Source organism: Rhinolophus hipposideros (genome assembly GCF_964194185.1).
Source record: "Rhinolophus hipposideros genome assembly, chromosome: 5".
Taxonomy (NCBI): Eukaryota; Metazoa; Chordata; class Mammalia; order Chiroptera; family Rhinolophidae; genus Rhinolophus; species Rhinolophus hipposideros.
This window is the reverse complement of record NC_138051.1, coordinates 51,627,368-51,651,503: the sequence shown is the minus strand read 5'-3', so window position 1 is coordinate 51,651,503 and position 24,136 is coordinate 51,627,368. Positions and strand designations below refer to the sequence as shown.

The window sequence follows — 24,136 nt, the reverse complement described above, 5'->3', positions numbered from 1 at the left end:
TAAAGTTCAGAAAATGTTAATGAGAGTGACACCGTTTGGTAAACTACAATAGCTCTCCAAGTTCTCATTAAATACTATAATAAACAGATTTTAAAAGGAGAAAAAAGTCCTGAGAACTGAGAGTGTGGACTAAGTATATTCTGTGAAATAAGAAAACATTTTTTAGTGAAAAGCTAGTCATAAATGGTAGGTTTTAACTTTTAAGCTTGGGATAGTCAATATTTGAGCTAGAAACAGAAATGTTATTTCAGTGGAGACCTCTATATTTAAAGCTTAATCAGACCTTAAAGGACATCTCGCTTTCTTGTATACCCAAATCAAAGGAACAGCTCTGGCGTGGTACAGTTAAACACAAAAGAAGGGGAATATCTTTTCATTTAATGAAATGAGATTTAACATACAGAAACCCAATTAATAGTCACATTTTCAGTGCTTAAAACATTAAACTGGGAAAAAAGTAAAAAGTGGGAAAGTGCTAACCTTTGTTGAATACTTAGTAGGTGTCAGGCACTGGATTTAGTTATTCTCAACCACAAACCTAAGAGCTAATCAAAGTATTATCTTATATTTCACAGAAATACAGGGAAAATGAGGCTAAGAGAGTAGAGAACTTTGTCTGAGATGTTGCAGCAGGAACTGCCAATCCATGTTTATCTGGCTTGAAGTCTACATTCCAGTAGTACCTCACACTGCCCTCTTGACAGAAAAGGCTTTGTTCAATTTGGTTTATATTCTTTGCAGGTATTAAGAACATAAAAAATAAATTTGAAAAATCTTGCCATCAGAACCTCAGGAAAAATAATTTTACTAAATTAGAAAAATATTCATCACAAAATTCAGACAATGTTATACAACCTAATGGGTACTAAAATGCTCACATAAGTGAAGAGCCAACACCTAATTTAAATTTAAATTGTTTTTATCTCAGCACAATTTCTTTACGTGATCCCTGTATTTAAGAACCAGAGCACTAGTCTCACCTCAGCCTGTGTAGAAGCAGAAGCAGCCGCAGCTGCTGCTTGTTCCTGTTCCTGATAATATTGAGAAGCCCGTCGGTCCTCTTCTTCTTGGAGCTGCTTTGCTAGTTCCAAATCACTGATTCCTTCGGGTATTTGTTCCCAATTGATCTCTTGGCTCTGCTGTTCTTGTTGTAGAGATAATGCCATAAGATAGTCCTAAGAAATTAAATTGTAACCACTTTTAGCTATGAGACTTTACCAAAGAACTAATGAGTATAAATACAGAGGTTATGATCTAGAAAGCTATGAGAATGGCTTTTAAAAAATATACCAGAACTTAAATATAAAAACAAAAGTTATCTAAATGTTTCTATTTGGAGTATAAACTCATTTCAGTGATGCTGCCATTGTTCTAAATATTTTTGGCCTTCTTTGAAATTCTTTGTAGAAACAGTATATGAGGCATTTGAGAAAGCTTAAAAATAACTGTTTATAAAAGAAACATGTCAGTAGAAAATTAAGGCAAAATAGGAAACCGTAAGCAAGTTAAAATTACCATAATATTATTACACAGAGATAACTATTGTTTATAATTAATATATATTCATCTAGTTTTTTCTACATTCACATACAAACTGAAACAAATCTCCCAAACCTTGAAACTATTGTAATCTGATTTTTTCCATTCAGTGTCACAAGTCTTCCGGTTTTGTTTTGTTTTTAAATCATAAGAGTTTTCCAAGATTATGTATTAAATATTCTTTTAAAACATTATTTTTAAAGCCAACATAGTTGTCCATCATACAGTTGTATTCAATTACTTAACCATCGCCTCCATCCTCCCATGTACACAAGCAGATTATTTCCTTTCAGAAAAAGATGCATCTTTGATTAAATTATCTAATTTAACAAATTTAGATAATTTTAAATTTAATTAAGCATTAATGCTGAATGAATTGACTACTCTGTGCATCTCCCCCCACCCTCAAAATAAGAGAATTTTAAATAACTGAAGAGAATATGTTGCTTGTGAAAACCTTATACTATCTAGTATGACTATCTCTGTGATAGCAAGAATTTATCCTTCAAATTTTCTCAATTACTCAAACTCTGCTCTTTGCCAAGTTCCATGGTCTTAAATCCACTCCTTCAATGCTGTTTCCACAGACACTATCAACTATTTTATACACACACACACACCGGGGGTGTCAAAAAAATGTGTACAAGTGGACGCTTTGGTCGTTGTTGCTCAAACAGTAGTTCGCTGTGATCAGAAGTGTGTGGACGCTGATGGTAACCACTCTGAGCACTTCTTGTAATTGCAGAAGGCAAATGTGATTTGTATTCATCTTTTGTTATTGGTATGTATTGAGTATTACAATTTTAATAGTTTTTTCCTTTCTTAAAATGTATAGACATTTTTTTGGCACCGTGTGTGTGTGTGTGTGTGTGTGTGTGTGTGTGTGTGTGTGTTTGTGTGTGTGTGATCTCAACACCTTACAACTAGACCTACTGTGGCAATATATTGCTTTACCTTCATTCTCTCTGCTCCAATAGTTTGTACATACAGTGGTTAGAAAAATCTTGCACATTTCTCTTAATATTTAAAAAAACAATACCCCTGTATAGCTTCTGAAAGAAAATGAGTAAGTTTCTTATTATGACTGTTTGTCAAAGGAAAGCTAAGAGTCCTATAAATAATATTAGATTGAATCAAGTATTCTTCTGTACACTCATACCTTGATCTTCAAATTGCCATGATATAACAATATATAATATTAGGGGGTCAAACGTCTGTCTCCCCTGCTAGACTGCAGAATCTTTGAGGACAAAATTGAATAATTTATCTTTGTGTCCCCAGGACCTAATTATAGTGCTAGGAATATAACTGCTCAATGAATACTGGCTAAATGAACCCAGTCTCTATGCACTTAAACTGTCATCACAAAACATTTGCCAACCATTTAATATACCCAGATTTCTGCCTCAGAGAAGAAGTCACATCACTGTTATACTTCTAGTAATAAACACATTTGTGGCAGCAAGCCTACTTACCTATAGCAGGCAAAAATCTTATCTGTCTCAGTTCTAAATAATTCTACTCACTAGTGCAGCTCCTGCTGTAAGTGTCTACTCTTCGCTATCTTGGACTCTAAGGCTTCGAATATCCACCCAGTGCATGCTATCTTTAAAACTCCCTCTTTTCTACTTCTTCTGATTAGCCAAAATATATTTCAAATATGTGTTCATCTCATCATCTCTACCACCCCAGGCCATCATCACCTCTCTGCTTATACCTGTGTCCTTCCTATGCATTCTCTACCTAGCATCCTTTTAAAAAGTAGATTATGTCACTTCCATGTGATATACTGGGCATATCTTCCCTACGTTAACTGGAATAAAATTCAAACTCTTTACCATGAACTTCACAGTTCAATATGATCTGGCCTTCTGAACCAAAGTGTGTAATTAATTTACATGCAGAATGATCACTTACCTATTTAGGAAGTGTCAGGAAAATTTCACAAGCATATTAATGAATAAATCTTTAGTTCAAAAGTTTTGGACTACTAAATTCATATTTAAAAGGAATGAGAATTTTAAACAATATGAAGAAGACAAAACAAATTTACCTGATCTATCTGATCTTGTTGTCCTCTGTATACAGTTTCAGGATCTGAAGGAGGCCTCAGATGAAATTCTGAGTCACAGAAATTTCCATCACCATCGACATTGTGTAGGCTTTCCCAAACAACTTTTTCTTCAGTAAGAAACCCCTGGTCTGTTACCAACAAATACAGTAGACCCTTAACAAGAAACAACAAAAGAAAATGGACTGTTAAATTGATCAAAACTAGTTAAGATTTAAGAGAAATTTTTAATCTGGATTTTTAAAGCATATTAATTATTCCTACTTGTTAGGTCTATACAACATAATAATAGATCAAATAGACATCTAATTTGCTTACTGAATTAAATCTACCTAGTTTTAAATATAATTTATAATTGGTACACTACAGTATAATGAAAAATATCTCGTGGCATGCTCAACTAAATAAATGACTTATAAATAACCTTTAGGTTTTATAGTCTCATTTCACAAAATAGCAAAATACAAGTTCCTAAAAAAATACATCAGGTAACAAGTAAGACACAGTTACAATAAAATGATATCACATTGTCTGTCTTTTTTTTTAAATGAAGCCTATATGACTAATCCATATCAATTTTTCCTTTCTCTGTAGCACTGAATAACACTGTACCATGATTGAGTTTTCCTGCCTTATTCCCCAGACTATAGTTTTTAATCTCTGTTACTCTGGACCTTATTGTAGTATTTATCATAAAGTTGGAGCCTAATATTTATTGAATCAAGCAATGAACTCATACTGTATTTACAGTCACTAACACAGAACTTAGCACTGACATGTAATTTTTCACAGGCATTAGTTTAACTCCAGTCATATATAAAGTGTCCCTAGTATAGCATATAAGGTTTACATGCCATTTTCTTCAGATGTGCCAAGGATATGACTTTCATTTACTTGTTCAGAGTTCCCACTGGTTAACACAGTGTTTATTCACAAAAATCATACTTTTCATGTTCTCTATTATCATTCACAATTAATCTTAATAATTAAGAATAAAAAATTCCTTTAAAGAGTTTGATGGTGTGTGTAGATAAAATTCTGAAGCTTTAAAAATCTAATTATTTTTCGACATTTATTATGTGTCTAGCACTGTGGGACATAGCTCTTCCTAAAGTACAAAGTCTTCCCTGTTGTCTACTTCCAGTTACATTCAAGAATTAGCTGTAAATACCGAATAATATATACAGTCACTGAAATTACTCTAGTAACATGAAAAGTATTCATAAAGAAAAACATTTTGATACAAAGTTGAAAGACACTGTTCTAAGCAAAAATTAACTCCATGTTCATGCATTTTAAGAAATCAGGTATGTTTCAATTCATCAACTATTTGAATGCCTGCCATACGCTAAGTGCTTGAGGATTCTCATGGGAAGTAATGGTCCCACCTTAGTCCGGAATTAGGCACCCCCTTTATGTGATTCCTGCACTTACCACTATCATAACACTATACATTAAATTGTAGTTGTCTGCTTACTTATTCATCTCTCTTAATACATTTCAAACTCCCTGAGGACCAGAGCCATAGTCCTCATTATGTGACACATTTTTAATTTCCAGTTAGGGTCTACCTTGTCCTAGGATAATGTAAGAGAAAAACCAAAAGTTCTTTCCAGCCAATTTTCTACTGAATGGATATGACTCTTCTGTTTACACTTATCATAATACATTTCAACATACCACTATATTATACAATATCTAGGCTTTATAATTTATTTTATGCAGATCATAGATTGGCTGTGTGTTAGGGGAGTAACCACAACTTAATGATTTTTTTCCAAATGCCTCGTTAGGATGGGTAATTTCTGGGAGGGTTTCTATTAAAGCTATTATCATCTATAGCATCTGAATATAAGTTTTAACTAAAATGGTATCCCTTTCTTGGTACAGCTGACCTGTCTTCTCATGGACCATCAGCCTCAATTTCTTCTTCTTTTAGATCTTGACATTTATCTAAAAGGTCTGTCAGTGGCCCACTGTCAACAACGCTGGTTATTACTCAACAGTTCCTTTATATAATTGCAGTGTAGAACAGCAAACTATGTATTAGCATAGTAATGATTAGTTTAGGCCCGTTTTTCCTGAGAGTCTACAGTTAAATCACCATCAAGAATATAGTTTGCATCACTTTTGCTACATTATCTAGTCAAAGCTTTCTTTTCTAAGCCTTGAATCTTAGAAGAGTCACCAGTCTTCTAAAATATTAATTTATTTAGAAGGTCTCTCTCACCACTCTCTAAAATATTAATTTCGTAAAAAATAACTAATAGATGTGTTAATTCTTAAATTATGTAAATATAGAAAAATGCATAACATATAAAATGATAAATTAGAAATTTTTATAATTTTTTTTAAAAATAGGCAAGTGGATACCAAAACTGATATCCTGATAAATTAGTAGTACACAGAGTTTGAATAACACATGTGATATCATCACAATTTGTAAATTGATAAAAGGAAATGTGTCAAACGCAATTTAAAAAAATTAAATAATTCCAGCCTTTAAAATATGGAGGAAAGCACTGCCTGAATATGTTTGGTTTACTAGCTTAGATTCAAATTACTTTATGTCTTTGGATCTTAGTTTTCTTTTCTTAAAAAGTGATATAGAGGCAGTTAGATCTGAGAATTTCTAAGATATTTTAGAAATTGAAAGAACTTGACTCTTACTTAACAAACATAAATCTCATCCACAAAGAAGTCTCCCCGGAAAGGTGGAGCTGTGGAGAGTGTGGACATGAAAGTCAGATTGGAGCTGCTGACAAAGCGTGGTCTTAGGCAAGTACCAGAGGGGCTGTAAGCCTTTTCTCTCAGTTCTAAAATAATAAACGAGTAATAATATTCGCATCTCATCGGAGACTTGTGAAAATTAAATGAGATAATGAATATAAAGTGACAGTGCTACCACCATGTAATACACATGGTACTTAATGAATATAAGATACTATATTCATGAATATCCCCTAGATCTCAGTTTCTGTATCTATTTCCTTCTCCTGCCTCCTATTTAAGAGAAAAAGATAAATCTCTCTTCCTATACTGTGGAATCTATCACTTTCCTTACTCTGTTTCTACATTTCTCTACACTGTGCCCCCATTTAAAAAAAAAAAATTTTAAGGAAGTGACAATTTTTGATGTATCAACCACCTTTTTAAAATAACTAAATTAAGTGAATTGTTACTTAAGTGTAGCCTTCTGTGGAAAAAAAATTCCTACTGTAGTCTTGGTCAAAGAGGAAAGAGAATGAACAACTTTCTTTAATATGGCTTTAAATCAGGGGTGTCCAAATTTTTTTCAATGGTTTTCACCAAGGGCCATATGCGGTAAAATACACAAACAGCCGGGCCACTCACTCGAGGTGAAGTACGTATTGCCTCACCTGGTTTATTTAAGTAAACTAAATATATTTTTGGAATTTGCTGTGGGCCAATTAACAATGGATCGAGGGCCGCAGTTGGCCTGCAGGCCGCAGTTTGGACAACCCTGCTTTAGTACTTCTCTAGAACTGTAGTTCCTTCTAATCTGCTTTTTACTTCTAATTATTACATGTAAAGTAAAAAAGCAAACACACAAAAGCCAACCTCAAAAACCTTGGTTTTATACTCCAGAGATGTGTCAGTAATTTGAAACCAAAGGCAGAGGAAACTGTTATGATAGACATAAAGTTGTTAGGGGAAAGGGATGATCAAGAGGAAGTCACGACGGGGAAAGAGTTATGCAGATGTCATATAAACCAAAGATGTAGAAGCTAGGTGACCTAAGACAGGGACCCAGGGATCAGTAGTTTATATTACTCAAAAGCAAGCAGGAAGTACTGGAGAAGTGGAGAAGGATCATAAAGGTAAAAGAATGTAACTACATCTTGGATATACAGAGGGTGCCAAAAAAGTGTGTATACATTTTAAGAAAGGAAAGTACTATTAAAATTGTAATATTCAACATATACCGATAACAAAAGATGAATACAAGTCATGTTTGACTTCTGCAATTACAATAGGTGCTAAAGTGGTTACCATCAGTGTCCGGACACTTCTGATTACGGCGAACTACTGCTTGAGCAACACTGACTCAAGTGTCCGCTTACGTACATTTTTTTGGCACCCTCGGTAGAATTATATACTCGTATATAAGAATCTGACAGTCATGATCATATGGATAATATGAAAAGCAAAACAGACTTTAAGGGGCCAGCCCAGTGGCACAGGCGGTTGGAGCTCCGTGCTCCTAACTCCGAAGGCTGCCGGTTCAATTCCCACATGGGCCAGTGGGCTCTCAACCACAAGGTTGCCAGTTCAACTCCTTGAGTGCCGAAAGGGATGGTGGGCTCTGCCCCCTTCAACTAAGATTGAACACAGCACCTTGAGCTGAGCTGCCTCCCGGATGGCTCAGTTGGTTGGAGGGTGGGCTCTCAACCACAAGGTTGCCAATTCAATTCCTCGAGTCCCACAAGGGATGGTGGGCTGTGCCCCCTGCAACTAGCAACGGCAAATGGACCTGGAGCTGAGCTGCACCCTCCACAACTAATATTGAAAGGACAACAACTTGACTTGGAAGAAAGTCCTAGAAGTACACACTGTTCCCCAATAAAAAAAATTTAAAAAATTATAAAACGAACAAAAAAAACCCAGACTTTAAAAAGTCTGTATCTAGGGAAAAGGTAGTTTATTTACAACTCATTTTTATATTTTAAAATTTCCTGCCTATATAAAAAATCATCTCACTATCTAGAACCACATGATTGGCCCTGAAAGCACGGGCCCTGCTCTCTCTCACTAGTCTCCTCCTGCTTCAGATTCTAACCTAGTCATACTGATGAAAAGTACAAATCTTGATAGGATCAGTGTGCATTTGCCAAGATGATCTAGGCAATTTAATTGTACAAGATTAGGCGGAAGTCCGTGGAGCAAGGTAATGTAAGTGGTAGCAGAAATTGGAGGTTATATGTATTTGCTGCCAATGGACAGATGAAGGATGAATATAATCAAGGGTTCAAGGAGAGTGCTATTACAACTAATAATTAACACGAGCTGGACTTGATTACCTTGCTACGACTAGTGGAAGAAACAGCAGAGGTACCTGTCCAGAGTTTAGGAATAGTAAACCACAAAACTAGGAATGGTAAGACTTTCCAACAACAGGAAGTCAATTAGCATGCGTGGTTAGAGAAAATGTCATGAGAAGCTGTGCAATTAAAACCACAGATCAGGGCCGGCCCGGTGGCTCAGGCGGTTGGAGCTCCATCCTCCTGACTCCGAAGGCTGCCGGGTCCATTCCCACCTGGGCCAGTGGGCTTTCAACCACAACGTTGCCGGGTTAACTCTTTGAGTCCCGCAAGGGATGATGGGCTGCGCCCCCTACAACTACCAACGGCAACTGGACCTGGAGCTGAGCTGCACCCTCTAAAACTTAGATTGAAAGGACAACAACTTGACTTGGAAAAAAGTTCTGGAAGTACACACTGTTCCCCAATAAAGTCCTGTTCCCCTTCCCCAATAAAAAATAAACAAATAAATAAAATAAAACCACAGATCATACCATACTATGTTAGATAGTTGGGAAATGTGAGGTCGATTGGTAGATATTACACACACAAAAATAGTCAATTTGATTAACACATCCATTGTGACTGCGTGATGATAGAAGTCCTAATAAAAAGTCTATGGAGATGGAATCGTCAAGTTAAAAAAGAGAGAATACTTTGTCCAGGTAAAGATTTTAGAAATATCTACACTCTTCAATGCTTTGATGTAGAGAGAGTACTAGAGAATCTGCCCTTGCCTCTATCGAAAGTCTAAAGACGGGAGTTAGAACAGAGAGCTAGTACTGGAGAATGCTGTAACAGAAATATACCTCCCCTTGGTCAAAGAAAAGTCCATAGCTCATACACCTCTAGAATTTCAAAAGACTTTAGATGACGAAAGATTTTTACACACAAGTTAAGAGTTTACTAAATTCCTAAGGAAACTGAAACAACCAATAATAAAGCTGGAGATGACCTTTCCTAAGTAATCCTTTTTGTCCTGGACTTCTTCCTTGTTGGTCTTGGTCCTGAGATGACAATGGCATATGATGTGATATGGGTACCAAAAAGCATAAAGATCCTTTCTGGAAATTCTAATAGAAATAAGCCCCACTAATAAAATAATAAATTTGAAGATATTTATGACTGATTGTTATTTTATTATAGACTGGCATTTTATTATTATTATAGGCCCCTAGTTATAGATACCACTTATATGTAGTAGAAAGTATTCTATCCAGATACTAAATTCATTTTTTTGTTGAAAGTACATCTGAATTCTGTGGGATGGACTGTGTTTATACTATAGGTGTTCCAAAGAGTTCACAGGGATAGAACATGGGAAATAAAGTGATCATTAAATATGAATGCATAAAATGGCCCTAAAATCTCGGGGTTCTTCAAAAGTGAAATGTGAGAAGGCATTATGAAGATCTAATATATTATTAGGTTGGTGCAAAAATAATTGTGGTTTAAAAGGTTAGAAATAACTGCAAAAACTGCAATTACTTTTGCACCAACTTAATAGTATTAAAAGTAACCATATCTTGTTTGAAAAAGCAGCTTTCTAGTTTTTCCTTACTTGTATCATTATTAGATCACGTCCAATTCCCTGGCATTCAAGTTTATAAAGAACTACAGAAACTCAGGAATTAGTGGTAGAAATTAGTTCTAATGCTTAACAGGTTTAACAGAACACGGACAGAATCTTCTATCCTATTTCCTTATTAAGCAAATGGATACCATATTGGAGGAACCCCTTCCTAAATTTTATTAAGTATTCCTCTAGGGCTTCTACTTCTACAGCAACAGTCAAAGAAGTGTTGTAGATTTTGTTGTAAATCCAGTTAATCAGTCACTGGATCAATAAGGAGGGAAAGTCTGTGATTCTTGTAAAAAATGTACTCATTGGGTACTCTGCCATAGTAAAGCAGTGTTTTATTTCAAGACTCTCAGGAATGAAAATATAGTTCAATGGGAATATAGGAAATAGGACGGAGAGGATTCTAACGAGGCATAAACAAACAGCCCAAAGGTCTGTGAGATCTCTGTAAAACACAAGATTTGCATCATATTAAAATGCAGTTACTTTAACCAAATGTAATGCACGGTCCTTGCTTAGATTCTGGTTTGAACAAACCAACCATAAAAACACACAGGACAAGTGGGAAATTTGAATATGGATTGGGTGTTAGATGATATTAAAAATTATAGTTAATTTTGTTAGATGCTATAATGGTACTGTGATTTGAAAGGAAAATTTTCTTGTTTAGAGATGCATATTAAAGTATAAGCAAAAAATATAAAAATAGATGAAGACAGTATAATGTCAAAATTGTTAAAAGTAAATGAGTATAAAATGAGTATAATAGGCATACACTCGTTACTTTCCTGTAAGTTTGCAATTTTTCATAGTAAAAAGTAAAAAATAATGTTACTGTTTTGGTTTGGTGGTCACTATAGTAAACAGTGGCATTTCTCCTAGTGACTGTAGCCGCCAGTATAATTGTTGCTATTTATCCTTTCTATATAAAGAGAATCACCTTAGTGAAGAATGGTATTTTGTTTTCTCTAGGCAATATTTATAAATTTGGACAATATTATGTTCATAATACCATCATGTCCCTAAATTCTTTTGCGCTTCTACTCTTTGTTGCACCACTTAACAGTCCCAAGTCTAGAATGACAAACTAGCCACCTTCTCCATACTCTGATGGATACTCCTGCAGAAAAATTACGCAAGTGGCATATTCATGTAATAACTACCATTCCCAACACTGCCTGGTGATTCTTCTTACTTTCTCTAGTTAGAGCTTTTTCCCACATGCTATAAGGACGACTTAAAACTTTCCTTCTTCCAATCTGAAACCAAACCTTCCCACCCCTTACTCAGTCTCAGTAAATGATCTTGCCTTCCACATAATACAGAAAACAGGAGCATTCAAACAGTAACTTTCTCTACTTCCTGCCATCAAATCTATAAATTCACCTGTAGTTGTACTCATAGTTTATTTCTTCCCTCCTTTACAATGAAGAGATCTCTTTTTTTAATCAAGAACCAATCCCCGTCACCTGTGAAAATTTCTATCCTTTCTCACTTTTTTAGGAGCCTTCTAACATCAATTATCCCCTCTCCAGTCTTCAACCTTTCTCTGTTGAGTCCTTCAATAGTTAAACATGATCAAATCTCTCATGTTAAAAAACAACAAGAAACCCCCTCCCTGGATTCCACACTCCACTACAGCTATGAGGCATGTCTATGTCCCCTCACCGACAAACTGTTTCAGAGTGCTTATCATCTGTTTTCAGTTCCTGACATTCCGCTTCTTTCTTAACCAATTCAAATTTGGTTTTTTTCTGCTGCTACCATTCTCTAAAAGATACCAATGAAATCCATATTGCTAATGGATACTTTCCCTCCTCCCCAATGCTCTCTCATCAGCATTTAACAACTGAAATCTCCATTATTTTTGAAATACTCTCTCCCTGTTGACTTACATGATACCACATTCTTCAGACTTTCCTTTTATTCTTTTCTTTCTCAGTCTTCTTTGCTAGTTCATACTCCTCTAGTTGATCCTTAAATGTTGGCACTTCTCAAATCTCTGTCCTGGGCCTTCTCTTTTCTTCTCATTCCATATTTTTCATGTAAATTACATCCTCTCCCCAAATTACTATTTTACACAAAAATTATTCTAGTCTTTAACAATTTTCCCAACATTTCCACTTGCAGCATGCCTCAGAAGCAGCTATAACAGTTCCAAGGCTGATTTCATGTGTTTCTTCTCCTCTTCCAGTATTCTCTGTTTCAATCAAGAGCAGCAGTGTTCATCCAGTTGTTCATGCTCAGAACCCAGAAATCATTCTTTCTTATTGTTCATATCCTAACCACCCATCTGGTAGATTACATCTCCAAAATGTCTATGGAATCTGTCTAGTCTCCATTTCTTTACCACCCTAGTCCAAGTCAGTGTAACTTCTTACTGGGCCTCCTGCAAAAGTCTAAGTAAATAAAAAAAAAAAAAAAAAAGTCTAAGTAAATCCCCAACCACTCTTGCCTCCAAGTCCAAAGCACTTTAGTGTTGTGCAAGAGGCAAGAGGACAATTTATCAATTGTGATACACTGTTTAGCTATAGAATAAGGGTCTCATACTTAGCTGAGCTCCCAGAATCGGGCTCAATAGATATTTGACATAATCATGCTCAATAGTTATTTGTTAAATGAATGAATAAAGTATGGGCTTGAAGAGATCAGGTAAAGCAAGATGACTTAGCCGTATTTACTATATAGCAATAATTCTGATCCTGAGGTTCTTTGGCCTTAAATTTCTGAGGCATATGGATGACTTGGGGCCCATATCTAGTACACATCTAGCTCAAATGTGGGAGCAATAAGATGAACACTTGCCATAGCTAGTATAGGAGTAGGAGAGCTAAGGTATTCTTATGAAAGCAAACACATTATTATTTACACTTCTTTGTGCAATTCATTGATTAAAGTGTTACAGGAAACATGAAGACCTGATTCCTGACTTCAATAAGCTTACTTTCATTTAGAAAAGTAAGAAACATTTATAAAGAAAACTAGTAACTAGGTATTCATCAATAAGGGTAAGCATGCTATGGCCCATAACAGCTAGAGAAGGATGGTAAAGTAGCGGTCCTCAGCCTTAGCTTTACCTTTATGTTCAAATCACCCGGGAGCGTCTAAAAAATACTGACGCTCAGGTCCTTTCTCCAGGGACTCTGATTTGAGTGGGTGGTAGGCTCTGTGCATTGGGGTTATTTAAAAAGCTCCCTAGGGAGTTCTAGCATGCAAGCTGGGTTGAGAACCTTTGGTTTAAGGAGAGAAGTAGTAGCTTTACTGAAGAACTGGTCTTTGAAATGCTTCTTAAAAGGTGAAATTTGGATAGGCAAAAAGGAGTGATCTTTTCAAATAGGGAGTAAGCAAAAGTAAATGGCAGTAAAGATGCAGATATGGAAAAGCATAAAGTGTACGGGAAAGGAGGATTATCAATGAGTAGACAGACCGTTACGGCTGAAGCAAAGTGTTGGCACAGGGGGAGAGTAGAAAATACCTTGCATTGTTATCCTGTATGCACTGGGTGCTAATGAACATTTTTGTTATATTATTGACATGATCAGAGTAGTAGTCTACCGCAGAAGTTTAGGTATAAATTAGGTGGCAGCTATAAAATATATCCTGAATTAGGTGGCAGCTATAAAAATGAAGGGAAGGATAAAGAGATAACAAAAGGGATGAATCAGTAAGATTGTTTGGCAGAGCCATAAATGGCATGATAAGAATTTAAAGTCATACTGATTAATAATAGCAAACACTATCATAAAGACAAATCTCGATTCTTCTAAACTCCTATAGCCCTCAAATATAAACATCTACCATTAGCAGTCATCCTAGGTCTATCTGTAGGATTTATTTTATTTTTTCTTAAAAAGGAAATAAATATGTTTTAATGCAGTAAGTAATCTGAAAAAGTAGTTGAGACTTAAATAAAAACAAAAAACTGATTTGAAAAAACACTCTACCCTAAAGAAGTATTTAATAATTACCTTCATCATTTGATGGTTAAGGAATATTATGCTAAATTTATTTATTTTTTATTTTGAAGTAGATCATAAGACATCTCTAAACCAAGCTCCTTTAATTTCAAATAACAATTAAATAGCTATTTCGATATCATACCTTGTATTTGGTCATGGTGCTAAAATGATTATTCCGAAAAAACACACAAAGTTCTCCTTCCTGAACCGTTGAAGTTAGTTCACATAATCCATGGTACGTCAGTTGAGTGGCTGTGTTATTTAGAAACTGCTCAGCTACAAAGCCTATGGAACCAATGCATAATATTAGATGGAATAATAATTTCAAAATTAAAAAGATTTTCTACTTACATTGTATGAAGAAAGGCTAGCTAAAATAAGACTTTTCCTACTATAACATGATGGCCCCAAATTGGAGACTACTTTTTTTATTCTGGAAGATGTGTCTACAGACATTCCCATCCTAAAGAAACAGTTATATGAAATTTTTTTATCAATTAATGTATTTACTTATACTTCACCTACTTCCAAAAAGGATTTCCGGCAGCTTACAACAAAACACACAGATACAATACAACTAAAACCCATTAAAAGAAATAAGACGGCAAGAGTTAGCAATTTAAAAAGTCCATAGGAGCGAAAGATGTATGTCAACAGCTACTTCCCCAATAGATAGGTGTTTAGAAATTAAAAGCAGCCTTAACAAATTGAGTTGCTCAAGATTTTAACAAAGCTCTCAGATAATCCTCAATTTACAAACTGCTCAATTCTTGCCTTAAAACTAAAAGTACACGTAAAATGAACAGAAAACAGTGCGATAATTGATGTCATTTTTATCCTAATCTCCTCCAACATATGCCACTTTAGATATATTATTGCATTACATAGATATATCAAGTTCCGAAATGGAAATGATCTCTTTTGTTTTCAAAACATAATAAAATATAAAGAAGATTTCTGGGGTTTAAAAGATATATGTACAGTTGATCCTCCTTATTGGTGCGGGTTCATATTTGCAAATTTGCCTACTACCTAAAATTTATAACTCTAAAATCAATACTTGCTGTGCTTTCAGAGTCATTTCTGGATATGTGCAAAATGGCAAAAAAATTGAGTCACCCAACTTACACATTCCCCACTGAGGTCAAACAAGGCAATGTTGCCTTCTCTTTCAGCTCTCATACTATAAACAAGTGTCCTTTTCACAGAGCTTGTTTGGTGCCACATTCTTCACATTTTTGTGCTTTGTTGGGAGATTGATTTTTACTGTGTAAAATGGCCCCCAAGCATATTGCTGAAGTGCTATTTAGTGTTCCTAATGCACAAAGGCTGTGATGTGTCTTACGGAGAAAGCACATATTTTTGCAGCTTTGCTCTAGCAAGGTATAGTGCTGTTGGCCGTAAGTTTAATGTTACTGAATCAACAATATATAGTAAATAAGGTGTCTCTAAACAGAGATGCACATAAAACAAGGTTATGCATTTACGAGTTGATGCAAATCTTTTGACCAGAGGCTCACAGGAACCTAATCCTGTGCTTCCCCTAGGAGCAGTGGTTTAGTATTCACTTCGTTCAGTGTTCACGGCAACTTTATAGAACATAACTACTGGGAATAATGAAAATCGACTGTATAATATTTTAAGTGCCTGTATCTCTCTTCTTCTCTTCCTCCTTTTGTTCTCTTCCTTTAATAAGGAAGAAATGTCTCAGAAGCAAAAGGGGGAAGAGAGTGCTCTAAAATATTTAAGTGAACAGACGTGCAAATATAGGGAGTAAAGATGAACCTGTGTTTAAGAAATTGACACGTCAACAAGAAATTGAAAACAAACTTGGTAGGGCTAGAGGCAGCTGGAGAGTATAGGTTTATTCTACTCCCTCTCCGTCCCTCAACCTTAATGTCAAGCTGCAAAGTGGTTGTAAAAAGTTACCAATATACGAGGTCTGACAATTAAGTTCATGAACTAATCCCAGAAAAAGTGCTACATACCTCATTGCTGAATATCACTACGGTCACCTTCAAAGTACTTCCCCTGGGAAGCTTGCACTGACACCAACGCCTAGTCCATCCTTCAAAGCAATTTTGGAACTCTTTTCCTGGAATGGCCATCAGAGTTGTCATCGTATTACCCTTGATGTCCTGAATATCATCAAAATGTCTTCCTTTCAATATTTCCTTTATCTTTGGGTAAAGAAGGAAGTCATTGGGGCCAGATCAGGTGAGTAGGGAGGGTGTTCCAATACAGTGATTTGTTTACTGACTAAAAACTCCCTCACAGGCAGTGCCATGTGAGCTGGTGCATTGTCGTGATGCAAGAGCCATGAATTGTTGGTGAAAAGTTCAGGTCGTCTAACTTTTTCACGCAGCCTTTTCAGCACTTCCAAATAGTAAACTTGGTTAACTGTTTGTACAGTTGGCACAAATTTATAACAAAGAATCCTTCTGATACCAAAAAAGGTTAAGCAACATCGTTGCAACAAAGTTCGCAAACTTAATTGTTAGACCTCGTATCGCACTATTCCAAAGAATTGGTTAAGGTAGGAGAGGAAATGCAAAGTTATATAGAAGGCCACAGCCAAAGGAAATTTATAGCACATTTGCAACTCTTTGGGATTATATATTCAGAAATAAGAGTTCCCCCCCCCAATATTATTATCATTACTTTGCTAAGTACTACGTTACTGAGTAGACTATATGGGTTAAATACTAAAGTACTTTATTATTATATAGCATTTAAAAATTAAGTATAATGCCTGTGCTGAGATGTACCACTGCTGTTTGTAATGTCAGTGTTACTAAATACTTCCTTCAGAAAGATGTTTCTACATGCCCCTCACACACCTCATCCACACAACATCCTCTCTACAAATCCCTTTCAAGAAGACACAATAAGTGGAGATATAGCACATTACTTGTATGTGGGTGAAATTAAGAAATTCAACATTAGAAAGGTCTTTCTATAGAACAGGACAGAGACTCAAAGAGAAGAAGTGATTTGCTCAAGGACAAAACTACACATGGTAAAGTGAAGACTGGAACCCAGAAGAATTATTGGTAATAAGTTAAAAAATTTAGTATTTATTATTACAAATGCAAACTGAATTTCTCTTCAAACCATAAAGTATAGTAATTTAGACACATAGAGAACAATGTTTCTACCAACTCTTAAACACTAACACTCCTGTGATTTTAATGGAATATTCAAAAGACTATTCTAGTTTCAACTTTTCATAACTAATTAAACAAACTTTGGTAAACAATTCTAAGTGTTACATAGCAGTGTATTTATCTCCATTGCTGCTTCAAATGACAAATAATTAATTTGCAACATTTATTTTTTTTAAATTTGCAACATTTAGATTAAATTTCTATTTTGTTATAGTCTTATTAATGATACTAAAGTAAGGTAAAACAATGTAATGGTAATAATAAAACATTACTGAAAATAAATTTAAATTAAGAATTATTTTGCTGACATTAATGTGTTTGAAAATATTTATTAGTTTCAGAAATTCAATGCTAAATTAGTTTACCAAATTATTTTCCACTATTATTAAAGAGTTATTAGAGACAAAGTACTGAGTGCCTTAAAAGATGTAAAGTTAGAAAGAGGGGCACTAGATTAGGCAAAAAGTAACAAAAAGAGGAAACAGGATAAAAGGAAATTTTGCTTATTTTAAAATGTTGGCTAGATGTAGCCCTGCCTGAGATTTGTGCTCACATTTAAACTCAATCAAAATTTAACTGTGTCATTGTGATAGCTTTAAACAAATGGTCTGATTTTCTTTTTAAATTCATTTATGTAAAGTTTCAAAAATCGAACATATTATATGAATGTTTTCTCTCAAGAGGAGGGGGCAAAAAAAATATTACTTTTAATATATCTAATGGCCTGATTTTCTTTGAAAATACAGGGGTTGATATGATTTGATTCTAGGGATGCAGTACAGAGCCCAGAACATCTTATTATGATAGAAAACAAGGAAGTGCTCAAGAAATGATGAAGATATCAAAAGAACATGGGATCCAACTTGAGACCATCCGATTGGTCATTTATGGGAAAATTCGAAGAATCAGAAAGAATAAAGACAATAGTGGATCGTAACACAACAAATAAGAAACAATCCATGAGTCTACATGGATAAAAAAAAATTTTTTAATAGGGGAGGAGAAGGGAAAGCTATTTTTTACAGAAGAATGCCAACTAGTAAATGTAGAAGCAATAACAGAAATATCATAACCACCATAGTAATAATGGATTCAGGCAAGAATCAATGAATGCCAACTCTATTGGGTGAAAGACTTAGGCAACAGGGTATTCACACAGTTTCAAAGCATAACAGCAGAGATTACTTATTAATTACAAAGAGCAAAGGGCATCTTTACAACAAAAAAGTCTGGCAGATACCACCTTAATCATATATGAACATCATCAATAATAGAATAATCAGACATCATGTGCCACCTCATTTGACGCAATGTCACCTATGTAGTATTCCCACCAAAAATATATAACCTAAATCCGCTCATGGAGAAACAATCACATGAATCCAAATTGAGGACTATTCTACAAAACAACTGGCCTAGACTATTAAGAAAAGTCAACAACACAAAAGACCAAAAAGAAAAAAAGAAAAGACAGACAAAAGTTTAGCAATCTGTTTTAGATTTTAATAGACTAAATTGATATGCCAATTAGATGATTCTTGATTGGAACCTACACTGAAAAACTTACAGGTATAAAGGGCATTATTGGGACAATTGGGGAATTTTGAATATGAACAGTATATTACATAATAGCAGTATATTATGACAAATTTCCTGAGTTAATTGTGTGACAATTATACAGGAGAATTCTTTGTTCTTAGGAGACAAGTGTTGAAGTATTAATGGGTTAAGTACTATGATATTTGTAACTAATTCTCACAAAATTTTAGGCAAAAACATGTGAGGGGGGAGAGAGAGGGAAAAAGAGAATAGAAAGCAAAAATTCAGTATGTTAATTGGTAAATTTAGGTGAAGCATATATATATATATATATATATATATATATATATAGACATATATATGCATATATTTATATGTGTATATATATTCGTTGTGCTATTGCAACTTTTTCATGGGTTTGAGATTTTTTCAAAATAAAAGAATAAAAAAGGAAATCAATATTATTCAATAAAAATAATATGAATTCAAACTATAATTTTCTGTGTTTATAACACATAATAAAGGCTCAATAAATATTTGAATAAACGGTTATTCTGGAATTATTTCTTTAAGCATGTTTTTTTACCTAGAAACAATTGTTAAAAGAAGAAATTCTTCCTGAGAGAGCATCTGGAATTAAATGACCAGCTCTGGTGAAGTCTGGCAGCTGGTACCGTGCTATTATTGTTTTCATTGTTGATTTATGCTGCTATGCCACAAATCATCATTATAACTAGATTCAAGGAAGTATTAACACCCAGAAGAGATAGCCAATAATATGCATTCTATGTAAATGTAGTGTTTTTTGTATTTTTATTTATAAGGTGTTGTCATCAAAAGAAAATGAATGTCATCTGAAAGAATTTGAAAGAATTCTATTTGACTGTCAGCTAAATAACATTTTTAATAAAAAAAGATAGTAAAAGTATTTCTAATATTATGAACCTTATAAAAATGAAATATTTGAATTTAAAAAATATAGTTATCATCTAAGACCAAAGCTTAATTATTTTTAATAAAGGATTGTTAATTATTAATAAATCACCTTTTGCCTATTTTATTGAATAAGAAGGAAAGTTACAGTTGTAGGTTATATAGAAAAGAAAGCAGAGTACTTCAGTTAAGCACTATACCCAAGAAAATATGATGAAGAAAATGATGGAGGGAAGCTAATTGCTACATTATAAGTAAAAATGTCCCTGTGGCCTTTTCTTTCCTATATTTCTTAGTGCCTTATACAAGTAACCATTGGTCAAAAATTATTTCAAACAGACTACATATTTGTAGTTTCTTATAAACAAAAAAGTAGTTTAGCTTTTTAATTGTAGTGAATCCCATATATAATTATTCGTTGATATGGAAATCTAATATGCAGAATTTCACCATTATAAAATTTATATATCAGGGAGTTAATCAATTCTGATATATATTACCTGAAAATTCTGTACCACTAAAGAGGATAATTCCTTCCTTCCTTTTACTGAGATATTCTTCTCAAGTTATCGATACTATATAAATTAGCTATTATTTTTCTTATCCTGGGGAATCAATGTCAGAGAAATAATAATAGTTGTAACAAATAGTTGTAACAAAAAGGGACGGGGTTTTTTGTTGTTGTTATTCATTTGTAAATTAGTATATTACCTAAGTCCTACCTTGTTATATTGCAGCCTGGCTTGGGAAAAATGCTGTTGACAGTGTTTCCTATGGCCTCTTTACCCTGTAAGTCTGTTCACCCAAATATCACTTCGTGGCTATCATTTCATCTGTTAACACTTTCTGAATCCTATTGTTCCCTTAATTGTTATTGAATAGCATATTAGAAGTTACTGAGAAAGTAGGAATCCACAGATGGAAATTTTCTTTATAGGCTGTTGTTTTGGAATATATTTATAGTAATGAGAGCTTGATAAGTTCTAGTGAGTGGAAGTTTGTTAACTGAGAGAAAATATTTTTAACAGCTTTTATTGTTCCTCTCCCCCCTAAAATTTAAACTTTGCTGCCTTAGGTTGTAGTGAAAGAACTGTCATACAAATCAATGATCAATATCCCTGTACATTTATATGTTTACTGCAAGTAGACTAGGATAAGCCTCAAGTAAAACACTGTGTATTTCCTTGGTACTTGCCTCTTGCATAACTATGTTAAACTTATGGATAATTGAGTAATATAATTAGTTGGGTTCTGGTTAATCAATATAGTATGGTATTCATGTACACATCTTCTTTTATATATTCTCATATACTCTTCTAGTCATTCAGTTTTAATTTTTAAGAATGTGGTCATTGTAATCAACTTTTTTTATACCTCGTAAAAAATTTGTCTTAGAATGATGTAGTTCACCTCCTGCTTCTCATGATTTCTCTTTATTTTGTTTACCCTTCAAACAGGAGAATAGCAGTTTCAGTATTTGAGCATATTTATGAAAAAGTGAACGGGGTGGTGGAGAAGGTACTATGTAGAACTATATCTAAATGCTGTATCTCCTGCCAGCATTCTGGGTTCAAATCTGTTCTTCCCTTCACTGACTGGAACACAGCTGAAAAAAAAAATGAAACTGCTTCTATGGTGACGAAATCAGCGATTTTAAGTAGCTAAGGATTGGAAAAATTGACAATTAGAGGTATACTTTGATCTGGAATAGAGCTTTAGTATATACTATATTGTACTGAAACATACGGCAGAGCCCTACTAAAATGAACACTTGCGTATCATAATACTCATCCCCGTCAACTGAAGTGTTCAGGATGAATTATGAAGTTCACACAGGGCTCACAAATAATAATCCTTTTTAAAAAGAGCAATTATCAGTTACCCCTGGGTAACACACCATATCAAAACTAGCAAGAGTCCAAAGACTCTTATTAAAATCCAGGCCTGATTTTACAAGTCAAGTGAAAAGGGTTCTAAGACAAACCTTTCACTGGCACCTTTATGAATAACTACTTCTTTTAATTCCTACAAGTAGCATCACTTGTATTCTTTCGTAAGTCTTAAGACATTTAAAAGATATTCAATTACCAGAGAAGTTATTTTGCCAAGAGTAAGTCATGTAATAGCACTCACCCACCTTCACTAACCAGCTCACTATTGTCTGACTGCTTACAAGAGATGATCTTCTCCACTAGTTGGTTGTAGCTGCAGTTACCAACAGCTTTTACAATGTCATCAATCTAGAAAACAAATGACTGTCTCACTAATCATGATAAGATTAAAAACAATTACAAAGAAATCTATATAAGTCTTTAGGGTTTTATTCTAATACAATGCTAAATATACAAATATTACTTATGAAAAAAATCAGCACTAAAATCAATACCCAACAGTTTCCAATTTTGTTTACAGCTATAACATATTATGAAAATTATTGCTAAGCTGTATTTCAATTATGCAAAAAATAAATGGGATTATTACATGCAACTTTATTTCTTAAGGTCTTAAAGATGCATTTAAGTGATTAAAATATTTCAGAGAAAAAATAAGAAAAATCTCAGTTATTTATTTATTGTTTTTACTAAAACACAAATGTTTTGTATTTAAAGCAAGGCAATCTAAAGATATTAATTTATTGGATTAAAGGTTTTCCATTTTATTTATTATTTCCTTCCTAGCAAAGTACAGCGGAGATATGAGTAGACATAACTAACATTGTTTTACTGAAGTTAATATACTATGTTAATGATGGACAGTATTTGCCTAATGATTCTTATTTAATCTGTCTTTGAAGGTACAGTAGGAAAATAAATTCAAAGTTTTAAGCTATAGGAAAATAAAATTGGGCATCTCTACTCTTCCTCCATTATACTTTGCTTTGATTATTGAAGAAAAATAGGCTTCTGCTGTCTAAATAACTTATTTTGATTGCCCTTCTATCCCTACAATATACTTCTGAATTAGTTATGTGTACTACTGTATTAATTATATATGCATAATAAAACAAGTACAAATTAATATAATGATATAAAACATAAGACTGCCAATGTATTTCTTTCCACATCAAAATGATCTTAAATACTTAATCTCTGAATACCACAAGTCTTGACATATATCAGCACAAATAATCCTCTGGACAGTAGTTCCCAAACTGGGAGTTTGTTAAAAAGATCTAAAAGAATTCCAGGCTCAAGTTGCTTCTCAGTTGTCTAAGTTTTATTCCACGGCTGCATCGCAAAGTTGGAGAACAGCGGCTGTGCTCTAGGAATTTATTTTCTTTGTTCCTGCAAAATTCTAGGATGGTAAAAGCCTCTTAGCTATGCAAGTGGGACTGATGGTTGATTGGGAAGATCAGGTAATTGAAAAAGTCAAAGCAGAGAATTGTGTTAAATGTTATACACATATCTTAAACATTTCATGTTAATTAAAAACACATGAATGTATTCACTTGTCAATCTTTTGATGTAGAGCCAAATAAGGCCTTTTCTTTCAAAGGTGATCTTTCGGCTATAAGTTTATGTAAACCGCACAAAACGGTATGACTTTTAGCTTTGATTCATTTAAAATGAAAACTTAGACCCCTAAGAAGCAATTTGAAGGCACAAGCCCTTAGATTTTCATTATTTTTCTTAACACTTTTATTGTTTACAGCAATTGTCTTTAATGAATCAACTTCATTGCCTTTCCAAAGAATCTGAATATTCAATACTAAGGAATCCACAAAAATACAACTAGAACAATAAATACAAGATCAATATATAAAAATAAATTGTACTTCTATAGACTAGCAATGAACAATACAAAATTTCAAGTTTTCATAGACCAAATCTACATTAGTATTTCATTCAATTAATTCAGTAGTAGTCACTTATGCACTACTATGTACCAGGTGCTGTGAGAGAAACTGCAGACTTAGCAGTGAGCAAAATAGATGGTCTATGCTTTTATAAAATTTATATTCTGGAGCAAAGACAAACAATAAACCAAATAAGCAAATATATAATATACTAGGTAGTTGTATGTAGTGGTATGTAGCTGTTCTTTATTTTCATTGTTCTTTAGTGTTCCATAATATGACTATACAACAATGTATTTATTTATTCATCTTTTGATGGCTGTCTAAGTTGTCTTCGGTTTGGGTCTATGCCAAGTAATACTGCTATGAACTGCAAATGTACTGCACATGTTCTTGTACACTTATCCTGTTCCACATGTCAAGAATTTTTCTAGAGAATATGCCTTGTTAAATTTCTGAGTCTTAGGATATGCTTATCTTCAACTTTACTAGGTAACTCCAAACTGCT

At 34.0% G+C, this 24,136-nt stretch overlaps 1 protein-coding gene across 1 annotated transcript in view; it reads right to left on the bottom strand.

Annotated features, from left to right (window-relative positions):
• Nucleotides 1-24,136, bottom strand: part of MINDY2 (MINDY lysine 48 deubiquitinase 2) — a 57,081-nt gene that overhangs the window by 4,553 nt on the left and 28,392 nt on the right. The window contains exons 5-8 of the mRNA XM_081048413.1: nt 21,970-22,072; nt 14,336-14,478; nt 3,593-3,766; nt 981-1,175 (exon numbers count right to left, since the gene is read on the bottom strand). Coding sequence (XP_080904539.1) covers nt 981-1,175; nt 3,593-3,766; nt 14,336-14,478; nt 21,970-22,072 — 615 coding nt within the window. The remainder of the gene's footprint in view (nt 1-980; nt 1,176-3,592; nt 3,767-14,335; nt 14,479-21,969; nt 22,073-24,136) is intronic.